Source organism: Rhamphochromis sp. 'chilingali' (assembly GCF_963969265.1).
Source record: "Rhamphochromis sp. 'chilingali' genome assembly, chromosome: 17".
In the NCBI taxonomy this organism is placed as follows: Eukaryota; Metazoa; Chordata; class Actinopteri; order Cichliformes; family Cichlidae; genus Rhamphochromis; species Rhamphochromis sp. 'chilingali'.
In genome coordinates this window covers 1,765,601-1,786,243 of record NC_137944.1, presented here as the reverse complement: position 1 = coordinate 1,786,243, position 20,643 = coordinate 1,765,601, and the positions used below count along the sequence as shown (strand labels likewise).

The following is a 20,643-nucleotide window of genomic DNA, read 5'->3' as shown; positions in this document are numbered from 1 at the left end:
CACAGAAACCGCCATACGGATTAATAAATTATCACAGACAGAAGCAGAGCAAATCAGGATGAAAGTCTCAGCCACCCTCTCCAGTGCCAAAGTCCCTCCATCCAACCTCACAATACAAGAAAAGAAGGCTGTCGCTTCCCTGAGCAAAGACCACAACATCACTGTTTTACCAGCTGATAAGGGAAGATGCACCGTGGTCCTAAACACTACAGATTACCACACAAAGATCACAACTCTCCTCAGTGACAACAATACCTACGAAGCCCTAAAGCGAGACCCCACAAGCAGCTACAAAAAGAAAGTTATAGCTTGCCTTCAAGACTTTGAAAAGGACAAAATCATTGACCGCCTTACATATCACCGCCTTTACCCAGGGGATGCCATACCCTGCATTTACGGACTTCCTAAAATCCACAAGGAAGCTGTCCCACTCAGACCCATAGTCAGTAGCATAAACTCAGCCACTTATAACATTGCTAAACACCTTGCTACCATCCTTGCTCCTCTCGTGGGGAACACCCCACACCACATCAAGAACTCCACCGACTTCACCGACAAGGTCCAGAAACTTCCCCTGGATCCAGATGAAACCATGGTGTCCTTTGATGTAGTCTCTCTCTTCACTTGCATACCCACCACGGAGGCCGTGGAGACTGTCAGAAAACGACTACAAGAAGACAGCTCATTGGAAGACAGGACCAATTTCACCACGATCAGATTTGCACACTGTTAGACCTCTGCCTCACCACTACATACTTCAAATACAACAAAGGCTTCTACAGTCAAAAACATGGCTGTGCCATGGGCTCCTCCGTGTCACCTATTGTAGCGGGGGGAAACTCCCACTAGGTTTAAATCTGGGACTCTCCACCATTTGACCTTAGAACTGAAGAAGCTTCTCGGATGAGAGGTGAAACGTCTTCTAGCAACTTAAAGAAGTCCAGACACTTTTCTTTGCAAGCTCCTTTGACTACGATGACCTGGATGACTGAGAACCTTCACAGACATTTTGGAGATTTACTTTCCAGGATGGTTGAGAATGCATCAAGACGCTTTATGAACTGTGTTAATTCTACCTCCGTGTGCCCAGGTTACTATCCGGGGTTTGTGTCTGCCACCTGCCTGTCCTCCTGGCTGCTCAGATCTCTAAGTGCACCATCTGTCCTCATCCCTGCCTCCATGGATTCGCTTCCCACTAACTCGCTCCCCCTCTTCAGAGCCCCACGGTCCGGCTCTGGTCGTAAGCTAAATTACTATAGCCCTGTTTAGTAATGTCCCTCAATCCAACTGCTCACTAGTAATTTTCTCCCCTTTCCGTTGCAGCCCCCCACAGTCCTGATTATGGCTTCCCTGTGTAATTTGTCTTCCCGGTTTCCTTCAGTTCTGCGATTTTGCTTCCTTGGTTGTTCCGGGTCACCTTTTGTTAAAACAATAAAATCTGCACGCTCACATTAAGCGTATTGAGTCTGCTTTTGGATCCTGCTTGTGTGCATGAACTGCGGTTCATGACAATAGGAGGTTAGGGCTAGGGTACCGTCGTTCTACTGGATTTCATCCATAACCCGGCGCGTAGCATAGGAACGCTGAAAGTCATCTTTCGCGTTCCTATGGAACACCTTGGGACGTGACAAACCGTCAGTATATTACGCCTCAAGAGTGAGAACGGTCTGCTATTTTCACTGAAACAAGCTAAATTCTCTCCAAATCTTTCTTAGAATGTTATATATTTGCTGCAGATTACCATTTGAGAAAAACTGTCTCTTTGACATAATGATAATCATTATTGTACACCTATAGTTTACTACCCTACTAACTTTGAAATGTTGGCTTAACAGACAAGAGTTATCTGTTTAGCCAAAGGTAATCCATCACTCACTAGCAAATGCTGCGAAAAGAAAATACCATGAACTATTACATACCTTCTTTATTTTATTTTCTGTATTTCATGCCACAACTATGAAAGTCAATGCTAACATGGTGCGTTAGTCTATTACACACTGCTCTTGTTGTGCAAGATCTGCAATATGGTATACTATAGTTCATATATCGTATGGTTGATTCTGCTTTTTCTAGCTAGCACAAATCCACTAAACAGTAATAATCCTAAACTCTGAAAGTCCAAGCAAAGAGATGGAAAAAGAAGACATAAAAAGAAAAGAACTGTAAGAGAAATATTCAGGCACTTAGAAAAACTCTCAAATCCTTGGCTACACTTTGCTTCATGACATTGTACATGTATTTCACAGACTGATCCTGATCCCATCTTGTGGAGTAGGATATTGTCTTTTGAAGACAAGACCAACAAATTAAAGGGTTTTCAGGTATTTCACAAAACATCCAGGTATTTCACAAAACATCCACATTGCTATTTACATGTGATCCTAGCACTCAATAGCTACATATTCTCACGACGTATTCCCTTAGTCAATTTTATAACCGCTACTGTACAACATGAATTGAACATTCAGATTCAGAGAAAATACATCACTTGTTTGCAGGACAACTTAAAATTATTGTTTTGTGGAGAGAATATAATTTCTTGTACTTTTCCATATGTATCTTTTTTTATCAGTACTGGTTTTCCATCGGGTTTCCATTAATCTTCAATGCTAATGTGTTTCAATTAGAACAAAGTTATAAAACAAAAACAGAATCATCAGAACAGTGTGGCCTGTTACAAAGGAATGCAATGAAGAGATAATTCTGAGACTGAAGGAAAGTAACACTACCAACAATTAGAGTCAGCTGCAACTGACATTTAGTATTGTGCTCCCTTTGCACAGTACAGACATACAAAGATTTACTCTGATTGACAACAGCAATAGCAATAAACAAAGATGCCACAAACTGAAGGAACAAATGCACAGTACAATAAAGCAACCTGTAGTTGTAGCATGTTTTTGAGTTGTCATCATGTGATCAACATACTATTACAAATATTCTGGAGGGAAACCTGGAAGTCTTGTCTGATCTCTTCATGGCACCTTTGGCATGATTATAATCTGGAAAATGTAAAAACTTGAAGGCCTGTATCCTCTAGAAAGGCCAAAGCCAGAGTTTATGTTCATGATTAGAGTAATAAAAAACAGAAATAATGATTTATAGAGGGCTTGGGATAGGAGTGAAGAGTGGAGTCAGTTACTACACTAGTCAGATAACCTTCTGCTAACCCAGCTGCTTTCTATACTGAAGCTGAATGCAAGCAAACGTAGATCTTCCATGTCTGTTTTTGTGTAGAGATCTTAGTTTGGTACAAATTCCTTCTGAGTTCCTTACAGGATAAAATGAGGGGATTGTTCCATCAGGATGTACTGGAAGAAATCCTAAGCTGTTAATGTGGCTGACTTCTGACTCTATGACTCAGACTTTGTCTCACGATTGAGTACTTCCATGAATAAAAGAAACTTCTCCAGGGTCCATGACCAAAGTCCCTCATATGTTGGTGTTACTCATCATATCCTACCCCTCAACATTAAGGGTTTTCATTTAAACTGCATTACCAAGCACATTACGTTTCCTGCTGTGGTAGCACTGAAGGCAAGAGTTCATATTCAAAACCAAATACTACACTGGATGTTATTACTTCCAGCCAACCATGCTGGAAGTAATATGTTGATATTTTAAGATCTACTTCTAACCATTAATATGCTAAAATATGAATCAAACGTCTTGAAACATTTGTTTAAAATCAGAAATATGTGTATAAATTCATAATGAACAACTCCAAAACTGAGAGAGATTATTATGAATCCTGTTCTTAACAAGACTTAGAGCCCACTGATTGTGTCCTCCAGATTGTATAAAAAACAAGAAAGCTCTTTGAAAGTTGCAATATGATGTCAGGACACATTTAAATTTCACACATTTCACATTTTCAGACAGCCTCTGTAGGAAGACATTCAAACATACATATGTTTCTGCCAAGCATAGCGTGATGTGGATGTGATGGTCAAGTTTCAACTTTGGGAAGTTCAATTAATGTCTGGATACAACCACACTCTGCAGCTTTCAAAGCCCCTGAAAATGCTTTTACTTCAAACAACCACTTAAAAGGTTTCAAGCTAAGAAAAATGTCAGTCGTGATTTAACAGTGTAAGAACCCAATGACATTTGCTGGGATGTTTGATCACTCAAATCTAATCAGACCTTGATGAAGCAGATTATTCCACTTTAAATATTCAAAATATTTAAATGAAACACTGACATCATTATAGATTGATTATTTACATATTTGAAGTTTTCAGCGGTTTTACTCTTTAATCAATAAATTTGCAAATTGTGAAAACACGCACACACACACGGACATACCACAGATAGCTCCATCCTGTACAGGAGCTTAGTTTGTGCATTTTAAGCTGAAGTGACTTAGTTTAGTTTAGTGATTTAAAATGTTTGATAAAAGAAGTGAAGTTTTTAATGTTGCAATACACAGAAACACCATGGAATATCTAATTGCTGCAGTGATAGTATAGACTGACACGAACACATTCGATCCAACGCAAACACATTTGGAAAAAAAAGTAAATTCCAGACTTTGGACATATTTGCAGAAATGGATCATATTCATATTCCAAATGATCTTACTTTGGACTTTGACGTTTCTATGATAGCTTACCAAACAAACCAATGGACCTTCCCATTATTATCTGCAACCAGATAATGCCTAAATCAACAAGCACACTGCAAATGCAAAACATCAGATTTAGTGGTATTAAGCATGGTGTCTGACTATATGTTGGACAAGTCAGTGTTTGGTGGGTTTTATTATTGTAGGGTCTTTACCTTACAATATAAAGCGCATTGCGGCAACTGTTATTGTGGTTTGGTGCAATATAAGGAAACTGAACTGAACTGGTTGCCAGGAGAACGGTGCTTGTCTGACTGCATTGTGCCAAGTGTAAAGTTTAGTGGAAGGGGGACTATGGTGTGCTATTGTTTTTCAGGAGCTGGGCTCTGCACTTTTTGAAAAATCTTTCAAAAGTTCCCATAAACACACTCCTAAACCTCGTGGAAAGCCTTCCCAGAAGAGCTGAAGCTGTTATAGCTGCAACATTTGGGCCGACATCACATTTAAACCTGAGATTCTAATTTTTCAAGACTTTCTTTGTACTGTAAAAACCAAAATGTTGGTGCGGCCTTCCTCCTGTCATCGTAGTCATGAGCAAACCCTATCAAAGACAGACAGTCAAATACATTTTGATGCTCATATTACATAAAAGTTTGGTATAGTAAATGCTAAAAATGTAAAACATTTTGGTGTTCACCAGGTTTCTGCTGAACACAGTCACGGGGCCACTGCTGTCAGACAACAGTGCTTATGTCATCAGTCTCGTCTGCTTTTTTCGGCTTACTGGGGAGAGACTTGAGGTACTCCAGATGGCGTCGCGCGTCCTCCTGGTTCTGACGTACATAATACACCACATATGAAATGACCATAGCAAACCAACCGAACATGGTTACGAGCATAGCATAATCTGTGGTCCTTTTTGCCAAGTTACAGAGATCTATGTCAACCGCCAAGAACGGCTGTCCCTCCTGGTCGTGGAGCTCCGAGCTTCTGCAGAGAACCCGGGCAGCAGCCTCATGGTTATGGGCCATTCCTCCAATAGCCTGCTGAAGGGCGCAGTCACAATGCCAGGGGTTATCGTTCACAATAATCCGGGCCTTCAGTCGAGCAAAGGCATCCTTGTGTACGCTAGTGATGCGATTGTGGGAAAGGTCCAGCACCTGTAAAGTTGCCTCTATGCCAGTGAATGCACCTTCCCCTAAAGTCTCCACTGCATTGTAAGAAAGGTTTAGCTCCCTCAAAAACCTAAGTCCATGGAAGGCGAGATCGGGAACGCTGCCGATCTGGTTGTGGTCCAGCCTCAGCAAGACAGTGTCAACTGGTAGACTGGGAGGAATCTCTTTGAGGCGGGACTGACTGCAGGTAACATTGAAGCCATGGAGGTGGGAATCGCGTTGGCATATGCAGCCCTTTGGACACATGCTGGCCGAGGGAAAGCACAAGGCCATTAGGACAAGGCTCTGAAGGAGCAGGCACATGGGGATGGAGCGTGACAGCCACAAGTCCAGCAGAGTCATGCTGACCGACTGTCAGCAGCATCCCGCCTCGGGCCACAGCACCACCACTGGTCGCTTACACACATTGCATAGTAGCGACTGGCTTTCGCAATTTACCCACTGAAGATATGGAAGCGTGAACAGATGTTATCATACTGCGTTGTGGCCTGAAATGAGATAAGACAGAGTCAGTCAAACATATCAGCTAAAAATATAGTATAGTCAAAGGTTCATCATTTAAATGATCTTAAATGTGGCAGGTAGAGCTGGGCGATATGAGATTTTTTCATATCACGATATGTTTTTTTCATTTCAGGCGATAACGATATCTATCACGATATAAGCCAAATAACTATATTTGTAAGATTTAAATGTGCCGTTGCTCACAAGTAAAATGTGAAATAATCAGCAGCTTGTTTTGATTTAAATATTTATTTCCCATAATAAGTTCAACAGGGTAGATGTACTTAAGGAACATGAGACTTTTTCAGATAAATAAAGGCAAATATTGCAAACTACACAAAAGGCAGCCGCTAAAGCGTTTAAGTTTCAAAATAGAACAAACGAAACAGACTAAATTGTCAATTCCACTTAGAAACAAAATATTAATTCTACAAATAAATCTTAGTTTGTTTTACAGAAGAACAGACAAAACTGACTAACTTTTGTCAATATCAAATAAACTGAGAACTAAAAGGAAATTCTCAATCTCTCCTTGTTGTATAGCTGAGCTTTTCAAACAGTTTTAACAGTTACTTTAGTCTGACAAAAGCCGAATGACGAATTAGCGCTTCCAGTCAGAGACTGAGGCTACGTCCACACGTACACGGGTATTTTTGAAAACGGAGATTTTCCGTTTTCGTTTTAAAAAATAATCCCGTCCACACATAAAGGCAGAAATGAAGGAAAACGCTGCTATGAACATACCAAAGCAGCAGGTGGCGCTAGATTCCTAACCGTGCAGAAATATTGGCCAATCAGAAGTCTAGAAGCCTCGGTGGGAAAAAGTAAACAAAGCTGGGGCATAGAAGCAGAACAGAGTCGTATGTGTGGAGGGACAGTAACTGTGTGTATATGTAAGCATTTAAACACTGCAGAGAGTAGAATTAACAGTATTGTAGAAATTCATTTCACCGAAACAATAACGTGGCGCACAGTGTGACGCATGCACCAGTTTATTGTATTTCCAGACTTGCTTTCGGCACAATTTACAGTGCACGCTACTCTGTTTTTTGTCAGACTTGAAATAGCCGAAATACCTTCACCCTACGGAGCTTCTATGGCTCTTCCGTTCGACAATCTCTCCGGCGTTGGAACCATCATCTGTTTTCTCTTCGGTCACGCTCGGTTGATTTTTCTAGTCGGCACACTCATTTCCTCCATTACCCGCTGGCTCCATTACCTGCTGGCTGCTTCCCAAACAAACACACGTGCGGCTTGGCACTTGTGCTGTACGTAACAAGTCACGCGACGTGACGCTGCGGCTGTGATTGGTTCGGCTCTGCGCTACTTAATTTGGATTGGCTGACCTTTTTTTTTTTTTTTTTTTTTGAGGACAAGAGCGGCGAGGTCTATCGCGATAGCTTAATTTCTCTATCGAGTAAAAGTTATATCGCGATACATATCGTTATCGTTCTATCGCCCAGCTCTAGTGGCAGGTAAAATTTCATGAAAGTAGAATTCATGATAGATGATCAAATTTAATCAATAATCAAAATTATACAATGAATCCAAATAAGTTTTCTACCAGTGAAAGATATTCATTCATTGGATTCATTGGATATTCATTCTGCTAAAGAGAATGAATATCCAGAGCCTGACTTTACCAACAGCATCATCAGAATAAAAGTGTTTCTGAAAGACTAAGAGTAAAACCTTTTATACTGGATTAGTGCATAATCATAAAATGTATGATTGATCTGTTTAGTAGTAATATGATGAAATAATAGTGCAAGCATTATCTTACTCTTGTCAATAGAATCAAAATTTAACACAAGTAGAGATAAAAAGATGAATGCTGAATAATTCTGAGGCTTATCATACCATCTGTTAAGTATAACACAATGCTGGATACCCAAACAGGATACGCAAAAGTGGGTGTGCATATGGGCAATGTTTTACTTTAGTGATGCTCCACACAATTTCAGTCTCAGAAGATGAGACAATGGAAGCCACAGGGCGTGAAGGTGGATGTCAGACAAGATCAGACTATCGGTGTGCACGAGTTGGATGTCAGGATGGAGAGTGTCTCCAGGGCGGAGAGGCTGGTAACTGGAGGTGACTTCAGTGGACATGTAGGTCGAGTGAACAGAGGTGACAAGTATATATGTATTAAGGAGAGGCATGCAGAAGGACAGATGGTGGATTTTGCCAAAAGGACAGAAACGGCCATGGTGACCATGTAGCCTACTTCAAGAAGAAGCAACATAGAGTGAGGTATAAGAGTAGAAGAAGGTAGACCATATCTAATGCAGAAGGTGCAATCTGAAAAGGACAGGAGATTATAAAATGTAGAAAGGATTGTAGATTGTAGAATGACTCTGGAAATCAAAATGTGGAAGCAAGTGAAGGCAGAGCAACGATGAAATGGTGAAAGCTGGAGTTGAGACAGGTTCTGTGTGGTAGAGATGAATTACCAGGTGACTGTGAAAATACAGCTGCAGTAGTGTGGGAGACTGCCAAGAAGGTGTTTGGTGTATCCACTGGAAAATATTCAAAGAGTTTAGTAATGAACACATTTGATAGCCAGGGAGACGAAGAAAACACCAGCAAACTTTATGGGAAACTATGCATAACACAAAGAGAGAGCTGGCAAAGCAAAAGGCTCAAAGCGAGTTATATCTGAGGCTGGACAATAAAGAAGAAGAAAAGCATTTGTATCAATTAGCAGAGAGAAAGACGGCAAGACTGAGCTGTGAAAAGATGTGCAACAGGTTAGTGTGAGTAAGGAGATTGGTGAAATGTGTTAACAAATGAAGACTGTCTTCCTTCTCTCCCCCCAACCAATCACAGCAGATGGCCCCGCCCCTCCCTGAGCCTGGTTCTGCCGGAGGTTTCTTCCTGTTAAAAGGGAGTTTTTCCTTCCCACTGTCACCAAAGTGCTTGCTCATAGGGGGTCTTATGATTGTTGGGTTTTTCTCTGTATGTAGTATTGTAGGGTCGACCTTACAATATAAAGCGCCTTGAGGCGGCTGTTGTTGTGATTTGGGGCTGTATAAATAAAACTGAACTGAATTGAACTGAATTGAAAGACTGATGCAGTACTTTGAGGAGCTGCTGCATAAAGAATATTAGAGAGGAATGGTAGTGAATCAGGAAACACATCACTAAAAGCAGGAAATAAAGAAAGCTACTAAGATGATGAAGATAGAAAAGGTTTGGTCCGGATCACATTCACTACATTGCCAAAAGTACTTACTCACTCATCAGGTGTTCCAATCAATTCCATTCAAATCAGTTCAATTCAATTTTATTTATACAGCACCAAATCACAACAACAGTTACCTAAAGGCGATTATTTTAAAGTAAAACCCCTACAATAATACAAAGAAAACAAAGAAAACCCAACAATCATATGACCCCCTATGAGCAAGCACTTTGGTGACAGTGGGAAGGAAAAACTCCCTTTTAACAGGAAGAAACCTCCAGCAGAACCAGGCTCAGAGAGGGGCGGGGCCATCTGCTGTGATTGGGGTGAGTGGAGCAAAACAGAACAAGGACATGCTGTAGAAGAGAGCCAGATATTAATAACAACTAATAATTACAGGCAGAGTGGTCTAAAAAACACTGTAAGTGAAAAAGGTGAGTGAAGAAGAAACACCCAGTGCATCATGGGAATCCCTGGCAGCCTACGTCTATTGCAGCATAACTAAGGGAGGATTCAGGGTCACCTGGTCCAGCCCTAACTATATGCTTTAGCAAAAAGGAAAGTTTGAAGCCTAATCTTGAAAGTAGAGATAGTGTCTGTCTCCCGAATCCAAACTGGAAGCTGGTTCCACAGAAGAGGGGCCTGAAAACTGAAGGCTCTCCCTCCCATTCTACTTTTAAATACTCTAGGAACAACAAGTAGGCCTGCAGAGCGAGAGCGAAGTGCTCTAATGGGTGATATGATATATGGTATCATAATGTTTAGCCTTTCTATAAAATACTGATATTTGCTTGCAGCACACAGAATAGAGATTTTGCTCATCGAACAGGCAAGACAGAAGACAGAAAGTGATCTAAGTGATCCATTGTGTCATAATTGATTACTTATGTTTTGGAAATCAAAGCATGAAACAATTACTTACCGCACTGCTAATGTTCTGTTATAAAATGCAAAATCTCAATTTATACATTAATTAAGTGTTGTTTCCTGCAAAATCCAGCAATTACTGCAATACAAATAGGCAGGCAGAAAGCACTCAACAACCATATCTATGTAAATGACACATGGACTGATTCTTATTTAGAGCTTTTCTGCTCTCCCGAAGCCCTTAAGGCGCTTTATACAACATGCCTCATTCACACAAACACTTTCGTCTTTCTATCTACCGATTATGCATATTCATAGAGCAACTTGGGCTTAGCATCCTGTCCAAGGATAGTTGACATGCAGGGATTTAACCATATATTTCTGCCTGAAATATGTTCTGCAAGTCAGTATTTTGACCTGAGCTACAGACATGTGAATGTGTATTTCTGCTGGAAATATGTGGTGCATTGTTGCTTTACGAGACCCGGAGCTTTGTCACTATTAGTAATCCTCACATTTACTCTTTCCAAATAAATTAACAGTCACAGTGATCACAGTCTTGCAGAATTTATGCTCGAACAGAGCGAGCGTGTTCAACGTCTGCACTACTGCAGAGCCAGTCCGTCTGCCTGCAGTGAGCTCTGCTGTCAGATGAAGTATGTGCTACGACTGGTGTGTGGGCCTCTGTCGCTCGTGTTGTTGTTGGTCTGTGAGCTGCGAAGAAGAGCAAAGACAGCGAGTGTTAAACACAGTGAAAAGTGTCACTGCAGCCACTGTCTGTGCTTTTCATGCTTTATTTTTTGATCACTGAAGTTGTTTTGCAGTTCTCTGGTGGTCTCCCTGCTTTATTCTGGCCCACTTATCACCAAAACAGGTAGGAGATTATTATTAGTCATTAGCATTCAACCCAGTCTTAATGAGGACTATACAAACAGCGCTTGCTGCCTCCACAGACTACGTTGTAGTCTGTGTACTTAAGAAGTTATTAACAACTCATATCTATTTTGTAATATTTTCCTATATCTTTTCTTGGGACTGTCCAATTAAAAACACCATCATCATTATCTGACCCCTCAACCTGAATGTAGGGAATAAAGCACACAAAGTTTATGGGAAACTGCAGAAACTGGCATCCTCACAATAAACGCTTTGCTGTTATTCAGCTGCAGTGCATCGTCTCTACTGCACTGAAACTATTGTTGCCTCTTAATGATGTTGAAATATGAGCCTTCTCCTCCCATCTCTGCTCGTCTGTAAAACTGTCTTACTGAACGCCACTGATGTGCTTTGTACTAAATGTATTTTCCCATTTTTATGCAGTTCAGAGTATGTTACCAAAACTGAAGTTAAGACATCTGCAAATTTTGTGAGACCATGTGGAATTTATAATAATATGTAACTTTAAAATTATGCAAAGGTGATTTCTACATGATGGACAAGTCAGAATGTGCCTTTTTATTTTATTGAAGCTGTGCATAGCTGCATTCTTAAAACTGCCATCAGCAGTGATGGGAATAACGGCATTAAAAGTAACAGCGTTACTTTGTAACAAGTAATCTAACTAATTACTATTTCTATCGTTACAATGCTGTTACCGTTACTAACAAGAAAATGTGGTCGCGTTACTATTTTTCAACAAACAGACGGTTGAAGCTGTGTTCAGCTTACAGCATCTTATATCAGCTGCAGGAAGTAGCTGTAAGTAATCCGGGTGCTGCAGCTTTAAGCAGCTGCACGCTCCCGTGGGCGGCATTCACTTTCTGCCCGACGATCACTTTTTGGCACAACACCTGAAGCTCAGGGGCAAAACAGTCGCATGAGTGCTGCTGTTTGACTGAAGAAGAATAAAGTAGTCGTGCTAAGCCAATCACATGACCACTTTAAGATGACAAAGCAACAAGGTGATATATACCATTTTTTAATTTGTGTTGCTAGGCCACGTAAAACCAGAGTCATGATAAACAATATATATGCCTGTTTTTCCTCAATAGTTTCGTCACGTTTACTGTCTAAGGACAGCGCAGCGAGCACTCTCTGCTTATCACCAAAAAATAAAAAAAACAGCCCGTCTGTGTTGGTGGAAAAATGCAAAGAATGATATGGCAACATGACATTGGGTTGTTCAGGAAGACGGGGAAGTTTTAGGAGAGAGAGAGAGAGAGTTTTGAGATGTGGGAGATTTGTGACATTTAGCGTGTTTGGAGTGTGTAGTTAATGTGTTGTCTTGTGTAGTTAGTTAGTGGTGTTTTGGATAGTTTTGTGTTGTGTGTCAGAACAATGAGGCGACTGCTGAATGTTACAGATGTTACCAAAAAGCCACCAAAGGCAGATTACAGTGTAAACACTGTCTCCAGGTAGAAACAGCAGTGATACACCTGCTGCTGTCAGACCTGCAGGTATCAGGCTGTGATGTTCTCCTTTATAGTGGACAGAAATTATTTTTTGGAGTGGCACAAATAATTTGTGTGCCATGTTATTTAATGCAGAACAGCTGATTGTTCTGTAAATAGTTTGAAATGGTTATAAAAAAGGGTAAAAGGTAAATGGCTGCAAATAACTTTGCTGTTTTGATTTAATGTTTTTTTTCTGATTTTAGATGAGTATGCCAAAATGGAAACGTAACTGTAAAATTACAGTTACGTTTCCCAATTGTGTCTGTGCACTGTTCAGAACTCGTGGAGGTCTTAGCAGTCAGATGCAGGCTGTTTTATATCCCAAGAGAGTTTACTGTGGTGATCATCGTTGCTGTTTACATCCCACCCAGTGCTAGCACTAATGCTAAAGCTAGTGGAACACTCAGTGAACTCTACAAGATTATCAGTGATCTGCGAACAGCCCACCCTGACAGCTTCTTCATCGTCACCGGGGATTTAAACAATGCTACACTTAAATCAGTTCTACCCAAATTTCATCAGAACATTGACTTTGCAACAAGAGGGGACAACATGTTAGACCTTGTTTACCCAAACATCCAGCATGCATACAAGGCTTCACCCCTCCCCTACATTGGACAATCAGACCACATCTCCATACTTCTCACCCCAGTCTACAGACCCATCAACAAACAGAGGGGTGAGAACATGGCCAGAGGGGGCCATACCTGTTCTGCAAGATTGCTTTGAATGTGCAGACTGGGATATGTTTAGAGAAGCTCCTACATACACAGACACCGTGGACCTGGTGAAGTACATAACCTCAGCGACCAGCTGCATCAGCAAATCAGCATTGAGGATGTCACTGTCTCCAAGACCGTCATCAGCCAGTGGTTCCCAAACCTTTTTTGCTAGGCGCCCCTTTGTTTTACAAGAAAAATCCCCCCCGCGCACAAACACATCCTCCAACAACACACACCCATATTTTGTTTTCACACGGTTTATTTCACACCTCAAACATTTAGTAAACAATTAAACAAATACAAGTAAACTGCAATAAATTACAGGTAGCAATAAAATAAGCTACTAACTCTTTTACGCTACGTCCACACACGGAGCTGTTTCTGTGCATTTGGGCTTTTCGTCCACCTAAACAGTGTTTCAAATCACCGAAAACTGAGATTTTTTTAAATCTCTGTTTTTGCGTTTACGTGTGGACGAGGAATACAGAGTTCGTCACTCAACGTCAAAGGTATGTGCCTTTTTTCACGTCACGCTGTGCGCCACGTTATTGTTTACATGAGATGAATTGCAGAATGGCAGATAGAGACAAATACTGTTAATCTGACTGTCTGCAGGTTTTACACGCAGTTACTGTCCCTCCATTTAGAAAGGCAGAGGCGTCACGGTGTCATTATTTTACATGTAGTTGTTTTTTTCCTGTGTAATAATATTCAACATCGATATCAATACATTTATCAAAAAATGCCTCTCTGTGCAAAATGGGTTCAAAAACATAAATAGCTGTGCGATCCTGTTTGTCCGTGATTTGAACCGAGGGACAAATCGTGGCAGGATCAGCCTGATGTTATTTGTATCCCGCTGCAACTTTACTGTATACAGAGCAAACATCTCCAAAATGTCAGGAGTCGTTAGTCATTACAAGAAGTGTTTGTAAACTAAAAATCAAGAATGTGGGATCCTGTTTGTCCGTGATTTGAACAGCCCAGCGCTGCTCCCGACGCAGGGAAAACCAATCCTGCAGGGAGACCTACCTCTGCACTTGTGCAGGTGAAGCCAAAGGGAAGATTTGCTTCACCATATTTTCTAGTCTTTGGCTCAGAATGAAGTTGGTTTGGAAACATATTCAGCGATGCTTCATCTCCTGCTTTGCGTTTGTGTGGGCGCCCCGTCAAAAAACCTGTCCATTATGCTAGCAGCGTTCTTTTTTTTTTTTTTTCATACTGCGCCCCCCTGCATTGGCTCTGCAAAGTCCGCTGACTTGGTTCAACATTACTTGGCAACAGGGAAAGTGAGGCAGGTTGCACTGGTGCATTTGTGACAGCTTCACTTGAAATGCCTTCACCGCATCATACATGTCATGTCCATGAACTGACAGGTTTCCTCGCTGAGCTCAAAAACTCGATTGAGACCTTTCCCACAACTCAGCCAACGGACCTCTGTATGATCTATTTCCCACATAAAAGACTGAAATTAACGGTGATTTAAACCTTTAGTTCGGATCAAATTTACGGTTTGCGTCACGGTGATCATTACATGCTCCATTTTTAGGACTTTACCACACAGCCTTTCCTGGTGTATGATGCAGTGATATGCTGTTAACTCACCGGTACAGTTCTCCTCCTGCATCTTTACTCGCATCCTGCTGACTAGTCCGCTTTTTTCACCGCACAACACCGGCGCTCCATCTGTTATAAGTCCAACAAGTTTGTCATATCGGTTACACTTTGACATATGTTTTAAAAAATGTATTTTCCTGTTGTTGTCCCGTGCATCGATTTAATGTTCAATATTTCCTCTCCACGGATGAAGATGGCCAGCTGTGCAATGCCCATCATGTCTATACTTTCATCCACAGCCGAGTATGCAATAACGTTTTTGCTTCTTTCACACAACTGTGTTCTTAAATCAGTGGCCATCTGGAGTCGGGTGACGTAGGCGGTCAAGATGGCAGCTTGAATGGGGAAGCTCCGTCACAGCGGCAGCTAATTTGCATTAGACTTAGAGAATTACGCTACACAACACTTACAAAATATAACCTCAGGACAGTGGGAAGCTTGAAGACTCTTTGTGAAAGCTCAGAAATGCCGAGTCACCAACAAAAACTTACGCTTCGACGGCAAGAAGGCGCTAGCAAGGAAACCACAGCGAAAGCTAATGATGTGCACCCGCCCTCACCTCCAATGTCGGATACTATTCAGACTGCTACAACTGAACAAATGGCCAAAGACATTGCAAGTATTTACGTGCTACTTAAGGAAACCTCCGAGACACAAGAGAGCAAGCTGAATGCTATCCAAACTGCTACGAGGGCAGTGGAGGCTAAGCTAGCGGATATGGTTACTCGAATAAGCAACGCTGAGTCTCGTCTAGATTTCCTTGAGGATGCTAGCAGAGTGCTAAAGGAAAATCCTCCTGCTACTAGTGACGAAGTGAACGCTCTACGACAGAAATTAGACGACCTCGAAAACAGAGGACGGAGAAACAACCTGCGCTTCGCCGGCTTTCCAGAGGGCTCCTGAAGGTCGACTTCCTGGGCGGGCTGGAGATTGACCGCGCACACCGCAGCCTGGTGAGACGCAAACCTGACGTTCATCCCCCGAGGGTCATCATCGCCCGATTTCTGCGGTTTCAGAACAGGGAACGGATCATGGAAGCTGCGCAGATGCTGGGACAGCTGAACTGGAACGGCCACCGCATTATGATCTTCCCTGACTACTCCAAACTTGTCACGGACAAACGAGCGGCATTTAATCCCTGTAAATGGCTGCTGCACGAAAGGAAGATAAAGTTCTCCCTACTGTTCCCAGTGGTGCTGGTGCTGAAAATGACGGAGGGCAGACGTGAGTTTACTGACCCCAAAAAAGCCCAGGACTACATTCTGTCTTTACCTTGAGTTATTTACAGTCAGGGCGTGGATTTAAACGCTACCCTTTTTTTTTTCCTTTTCGCCCTAGCGTTAATTAACACGCTATACACGCTATACTTTGCACCTCTTAACTGTTTAGTTTAAATATTATAGGGCTTCGCAGTTTTATTTGATTTATTCAGTTGTGCTACTTTTGAGAATACAACACAATCTGCGTTGGTAGAGAAGCTCACTAAGACTATTAAATTCCTCTTTTAGTAATTCAGTTGTCATGAAGCCCTTTTCAGTTTGTCAGGGGACAGTTCTAACCAACCTGCATAGAGGTCTGTTCAGTTAGCTAAGTCCCAGAATGACTGTTTTACTCATATTACAACGACTTAATATGCTGCTGGCGACGGGTCCTGTTTATGACTGTTCGACTGGTTAGAGTCATGGACCATAAAGTTTATGTTTTGCTTTCTGGGGCTCATAGCCCACCTGAGGGTGACTAGTGTTCTCGGTTGCCCCAGACGTATCTGTTTAAATGTTTATTGTCCACTCTGTATTGAACTCCTGGTTCTAATAATAAGTTACCCCACTGCTATACGTCTGATACGTATTGCATGATGGCGAATAAGCAATAAAGGGCCTTTACTTTGATGACCTGGAATGTAAAGGGCCTTAACCATCCAATCAAAAAAAAGAAGATCATGACATTTATCAAATCAAAAAAAGTTGACATTGTCTTTCTTCAAGAGACTCACTTGTCTCCCCAAGAGTCAGATAAACTTTGGCGTGATTGGGTGGGTCAGGTATTTTTTTCGTGTGGCAGCAGTCAGAGTAGGGGTGTCACAATTTTAATTCATAAGCAGTTACAGTTTAAATGCTCCCGGATGGTTAAGGATGAAGATGGGCGGACATTGCTACTCTTGGCTGAGATTCAAGGCCATAGGATGATTTTAAGCAATATCTATGCACCAAACATCGACGACCCCACCTTCTTTGGAAACTTGGAATGCAAAATTAGTGATATGGGCGACTACCCAATCCTGATAGCAGGGGACTTCAATTTGGTCATGGATGATATACTGGATCGAAGCACTCCCTCACAGCGACACTCTAGATCAGCTTCGGTCGCTATAAAAATGTGTAGGACCTTGGGTTTGGTGGACGTATGGAGAGTATTCAACCCATCCACAAGAGATTACACCTTTTATTCTGCCCCCCACAACACTCTGTCAAGAATAGATTATTTTCTCGTGTCAAATTCTATCATGCCCTCAGCAATGTCCTGCTCTATTGGTAGTATACGCGTTTCTGACCACGCCTCGGTGCTCCTGCATCTGAGCTCATTTGGTAGCCCCCCCAAGTCTCCCAGATGGAGGCTAAACTCAAGCCTTTTACATGATCCCAACTTTTTCCACTCCTTGAGAGAGCAGATCAATTCTTATATCGAAATTAACCTCTCTACAGCTCCCAGTGCGGGTGTAGCATGGGAAGCTTTGAAAGCCTTTATTAGAGGGTTCATCATCCAGCATGCCTCATATAAGAAAAGAACTGCTCTGACCAAGCAGATAGACCTGGAGAGGAAGATTGCCATAGCTGAAGCCGCTTTTAAGGCAGACATGAGCTCAGCAAATCTGACCCACCTAACTAGACTTAAATATGAGTTTAACTCAATTTTGACTCAGAAAATGGAGTTTTCTCTATTTTGGGCAGAAATACTTCGAAGATGGAGATAAACCTGGCAAACTGCTTGCAAGATATATTAAACAAAAAGAAGCTCAGACTATCATAGCAGCAATTAGAGCACAGGATGGCACTATGGTGTCAAAACCCTCTGAAGTGAATGAAGCCTTTAGAGATTTCTATATGCAACTCTACTCCTCAGAAATACAAGCAAACTCTCAGGAAATTAACAGTTTTCTCTCCCCCCTCAACCTCCCAACTCTCTCTAAGACACAGGTGGACTCCCTGGACGCCCCAATTTCAAAGGAAGAGATCTTAAGGGTAATCAAAAATCTCCCAATTGACAAGGCCCCTGGGTTGGATGGGTTTACAGCAGAGTTTTACAGGAACTTTGCAGAGGAGCTTTCCCCTTTACTCCTGCAAATGTTTGAGGAGGCCCTGGATAAGGGCAGCCTGCCACCAACACTGTCAGAGGCACTTATTTCCCTTGTCTTAAAGAAAAACAAAGACCCGCTTGACTGTAAGAGTTACAGACCAATAAGCTTGATCAATTGCGATTGCAAAATTTTAGCCAAGTTACTAGCAACCAGATTAGATAAGGTCATGACTTACTTAATACACCCCGACCAAGTTGGTTTTATTCGGACTCGCTGCTCTGCCGATAATATTAGACGCCTAATTGATATTATGTGGGCAACCCAGAATAAATCCCCTACGGGGGACTTTTCTCCAGCTATAGCCCTCTCCCTGGATGCAGAGAAAGCATTCGACAGGGTGGAGTGGCGTTTTCTATTTTGTGTAATGGAAGCATTTGGCTTTGGCCCAAAATTCATAAGGTGGGTCAAACTTCTCTACAACAATCCAAGAGCATCAATACTAACGAACCGTATTATATCACAGTCCTTCGACCTCCACAGGGGTACAAGACAGGGCTACCCACTGAGTCCTCTGCTTTTTGCTTTAGTTTTAGAGCCTCTGGCAGCGACAATACGTAGAGACCCTGATTGTCCAGGTATCCAGGTCCACAATAATAATCACAAATTGATGCTCTATGCTGATGACGCCCTGGTCCTAATATCGCAGCCAGAACGCTCTCTACCTGCTCTCTTAAGAATTATTAACCGGTTCTCTAATATATCAGGATATAGAGTAAATTGGTCAAAGTCTGAAGCGCTCCCTCTGACAGCCTTCTGCCCCAAAACCCTGTTCCAGCCGGGGGATTTCAGCTGGCCTCAGACTGGTATTAAATACTTGGGCATTACATTCCCCCGTTTGTTATACAACATAGTTCAGGCTAATTTTGAAGCTCTATTGGACAAGTTCAGAACCGACATAATTAGATGGTCCCCTTTGTTTCTCACCCTTTGGGGTAAAGTTAACATCATCAAAATGAATTGTGCTCCAAAATTTAATTACCTACTACAAACACTCCCGCTAAAAATCCCATCAAAATATTTTCATCAATTTGACAGATTATGCAACCAATTCATACGGAATAACAGACGCCCTAGAATAAAGCTTAAAAAGCTACAGCAGCCAGTGGAGTCGGGTGGCCTGGGGGTCCCAAATCTACTATTTTACCATTATGCTTTCAGTCTGAGACACATGGTTCACTGGGCTCTCCCTCCAGAATGAGCCCCCCCCCCCATGGCTTAGTCTGGAGAGTACTTTGTGCTCACCACTCCCTCTGATGCACATTTTAACCACCAAGCTCCCACCAGATATACAAACCCACCCCATTCTTTCTTTTCTGCAGACGGTCTGGAAGAAGGTGGCCTTGCTACTAAATTTTAACTCCCACCTTCATACTGAGGCCTCCATATGGCTCAATCCCAAACTCTGCATTAATAAGTCGCCATTTTTCTGGAGACTGTGGGTCCAGAGTGGGATACTTGTTCTCGGAGACCTGTATCAGGGGAGGATTCTCAAGTCCTTCAACGACCTTAAAGCACAGTTTCAGTTGCCACAAAGTCAGTTTTGGAGGTACTTGCAGCTCCGGCACTAATTGCTCAAAACCTTTGGTTCCTCCTCCACACCACCTCCAACTATTGAATATCTCAGCTACATCAAAAAAATCTTTGGGGGGGGGGGGGGGGGGGGGGGGGGTTGTGAAGTCTCTAAATATTACTCAATGCTTATTAAGGGCACGAGTAAAGGGCTACCCGCCCTCCAGTTAGCTTGGGAATCTGACCTTGGTGTGGCTTTTACAGATCAGGAATGGACTACAATTTTGCAGAATAGTAAAAAGGTGTCCAGGGAAGTTAGAACGAGACTAATCCAATTCAAATTACTACACCAAATTTACTGGTCGCCACACAGACTGTATAGGGCGAACCTCATACAGTCCCCTGAATGCTGGAGATGTCAGACTGGGGTAGGCACATTGACCCATATGATTTGGAGCTGTCCTAAAACCCAAATCTTTTGGACTGAGATACATGACTTTATCAAATCAACCATACGATGGGATATTCCTTTTTCACCAAGACTATTTGTTTTGGGGGACCCATCACTCCTTAAATATGCTCCGCCTAAGGCTGCTGAGTGGGTACAGACTGCATTGATGCTGGGGCGTAAACTCATTATCTCCCAGTGGAAGGCCCCTTCCACCCCACCTGTCTCTGTATGGCATATTCAACTAGGGAGACTCGCTACACTAGAACAACTCTCATACAGGCTCCTGAATAAAGTGGAGA

General features: G+C 42.1%; 1 protein-coding gene across 4 annotated transcripts in view; it reads right to left on the bottom strand.

Annotated features, from left to right (window-relative positions):
• Positions 1 to 1,953: 1,953 nt before the first annotated feature.
• Positions 1,954 to 20,643, bottom strand: part of lrrc3b (leucine rich repeat containing 3B) — a 35,113-nt gene continuing 16,423 nt past the window's right edge. Inside the window, exons 1-2 of one of the 4 annotated variants that reach the window (XM_080863767.1) lie at positions 8,700 to 8,762; positions 1,954 to 6,230 (exon numbers count right to left, since the gene is read on the bottom strand). In XM_080863767.1, the coding sequence (XP_080719893.1) occupies positions 5,302 to 6,084 (783 nt within the window). In that variant the 5' untranslated portion in view covers positions 6,085 to 6,230; positions 8,700 to 8,762 and the 3' untranslated portion in view covers positions 1,954 to 5,301. Of the gene's footprint in view, positions 6,231 to 6,990; positions 7,723 to 8,699; positions 8,763 to 9,987; positions 11,012 to 20,643 lie in introns of those variants that run through there. The other 3 variants (XM_080863768.1, XM_080863766.1, XR_013969449.1) reach the window with 3 other exon arrangements.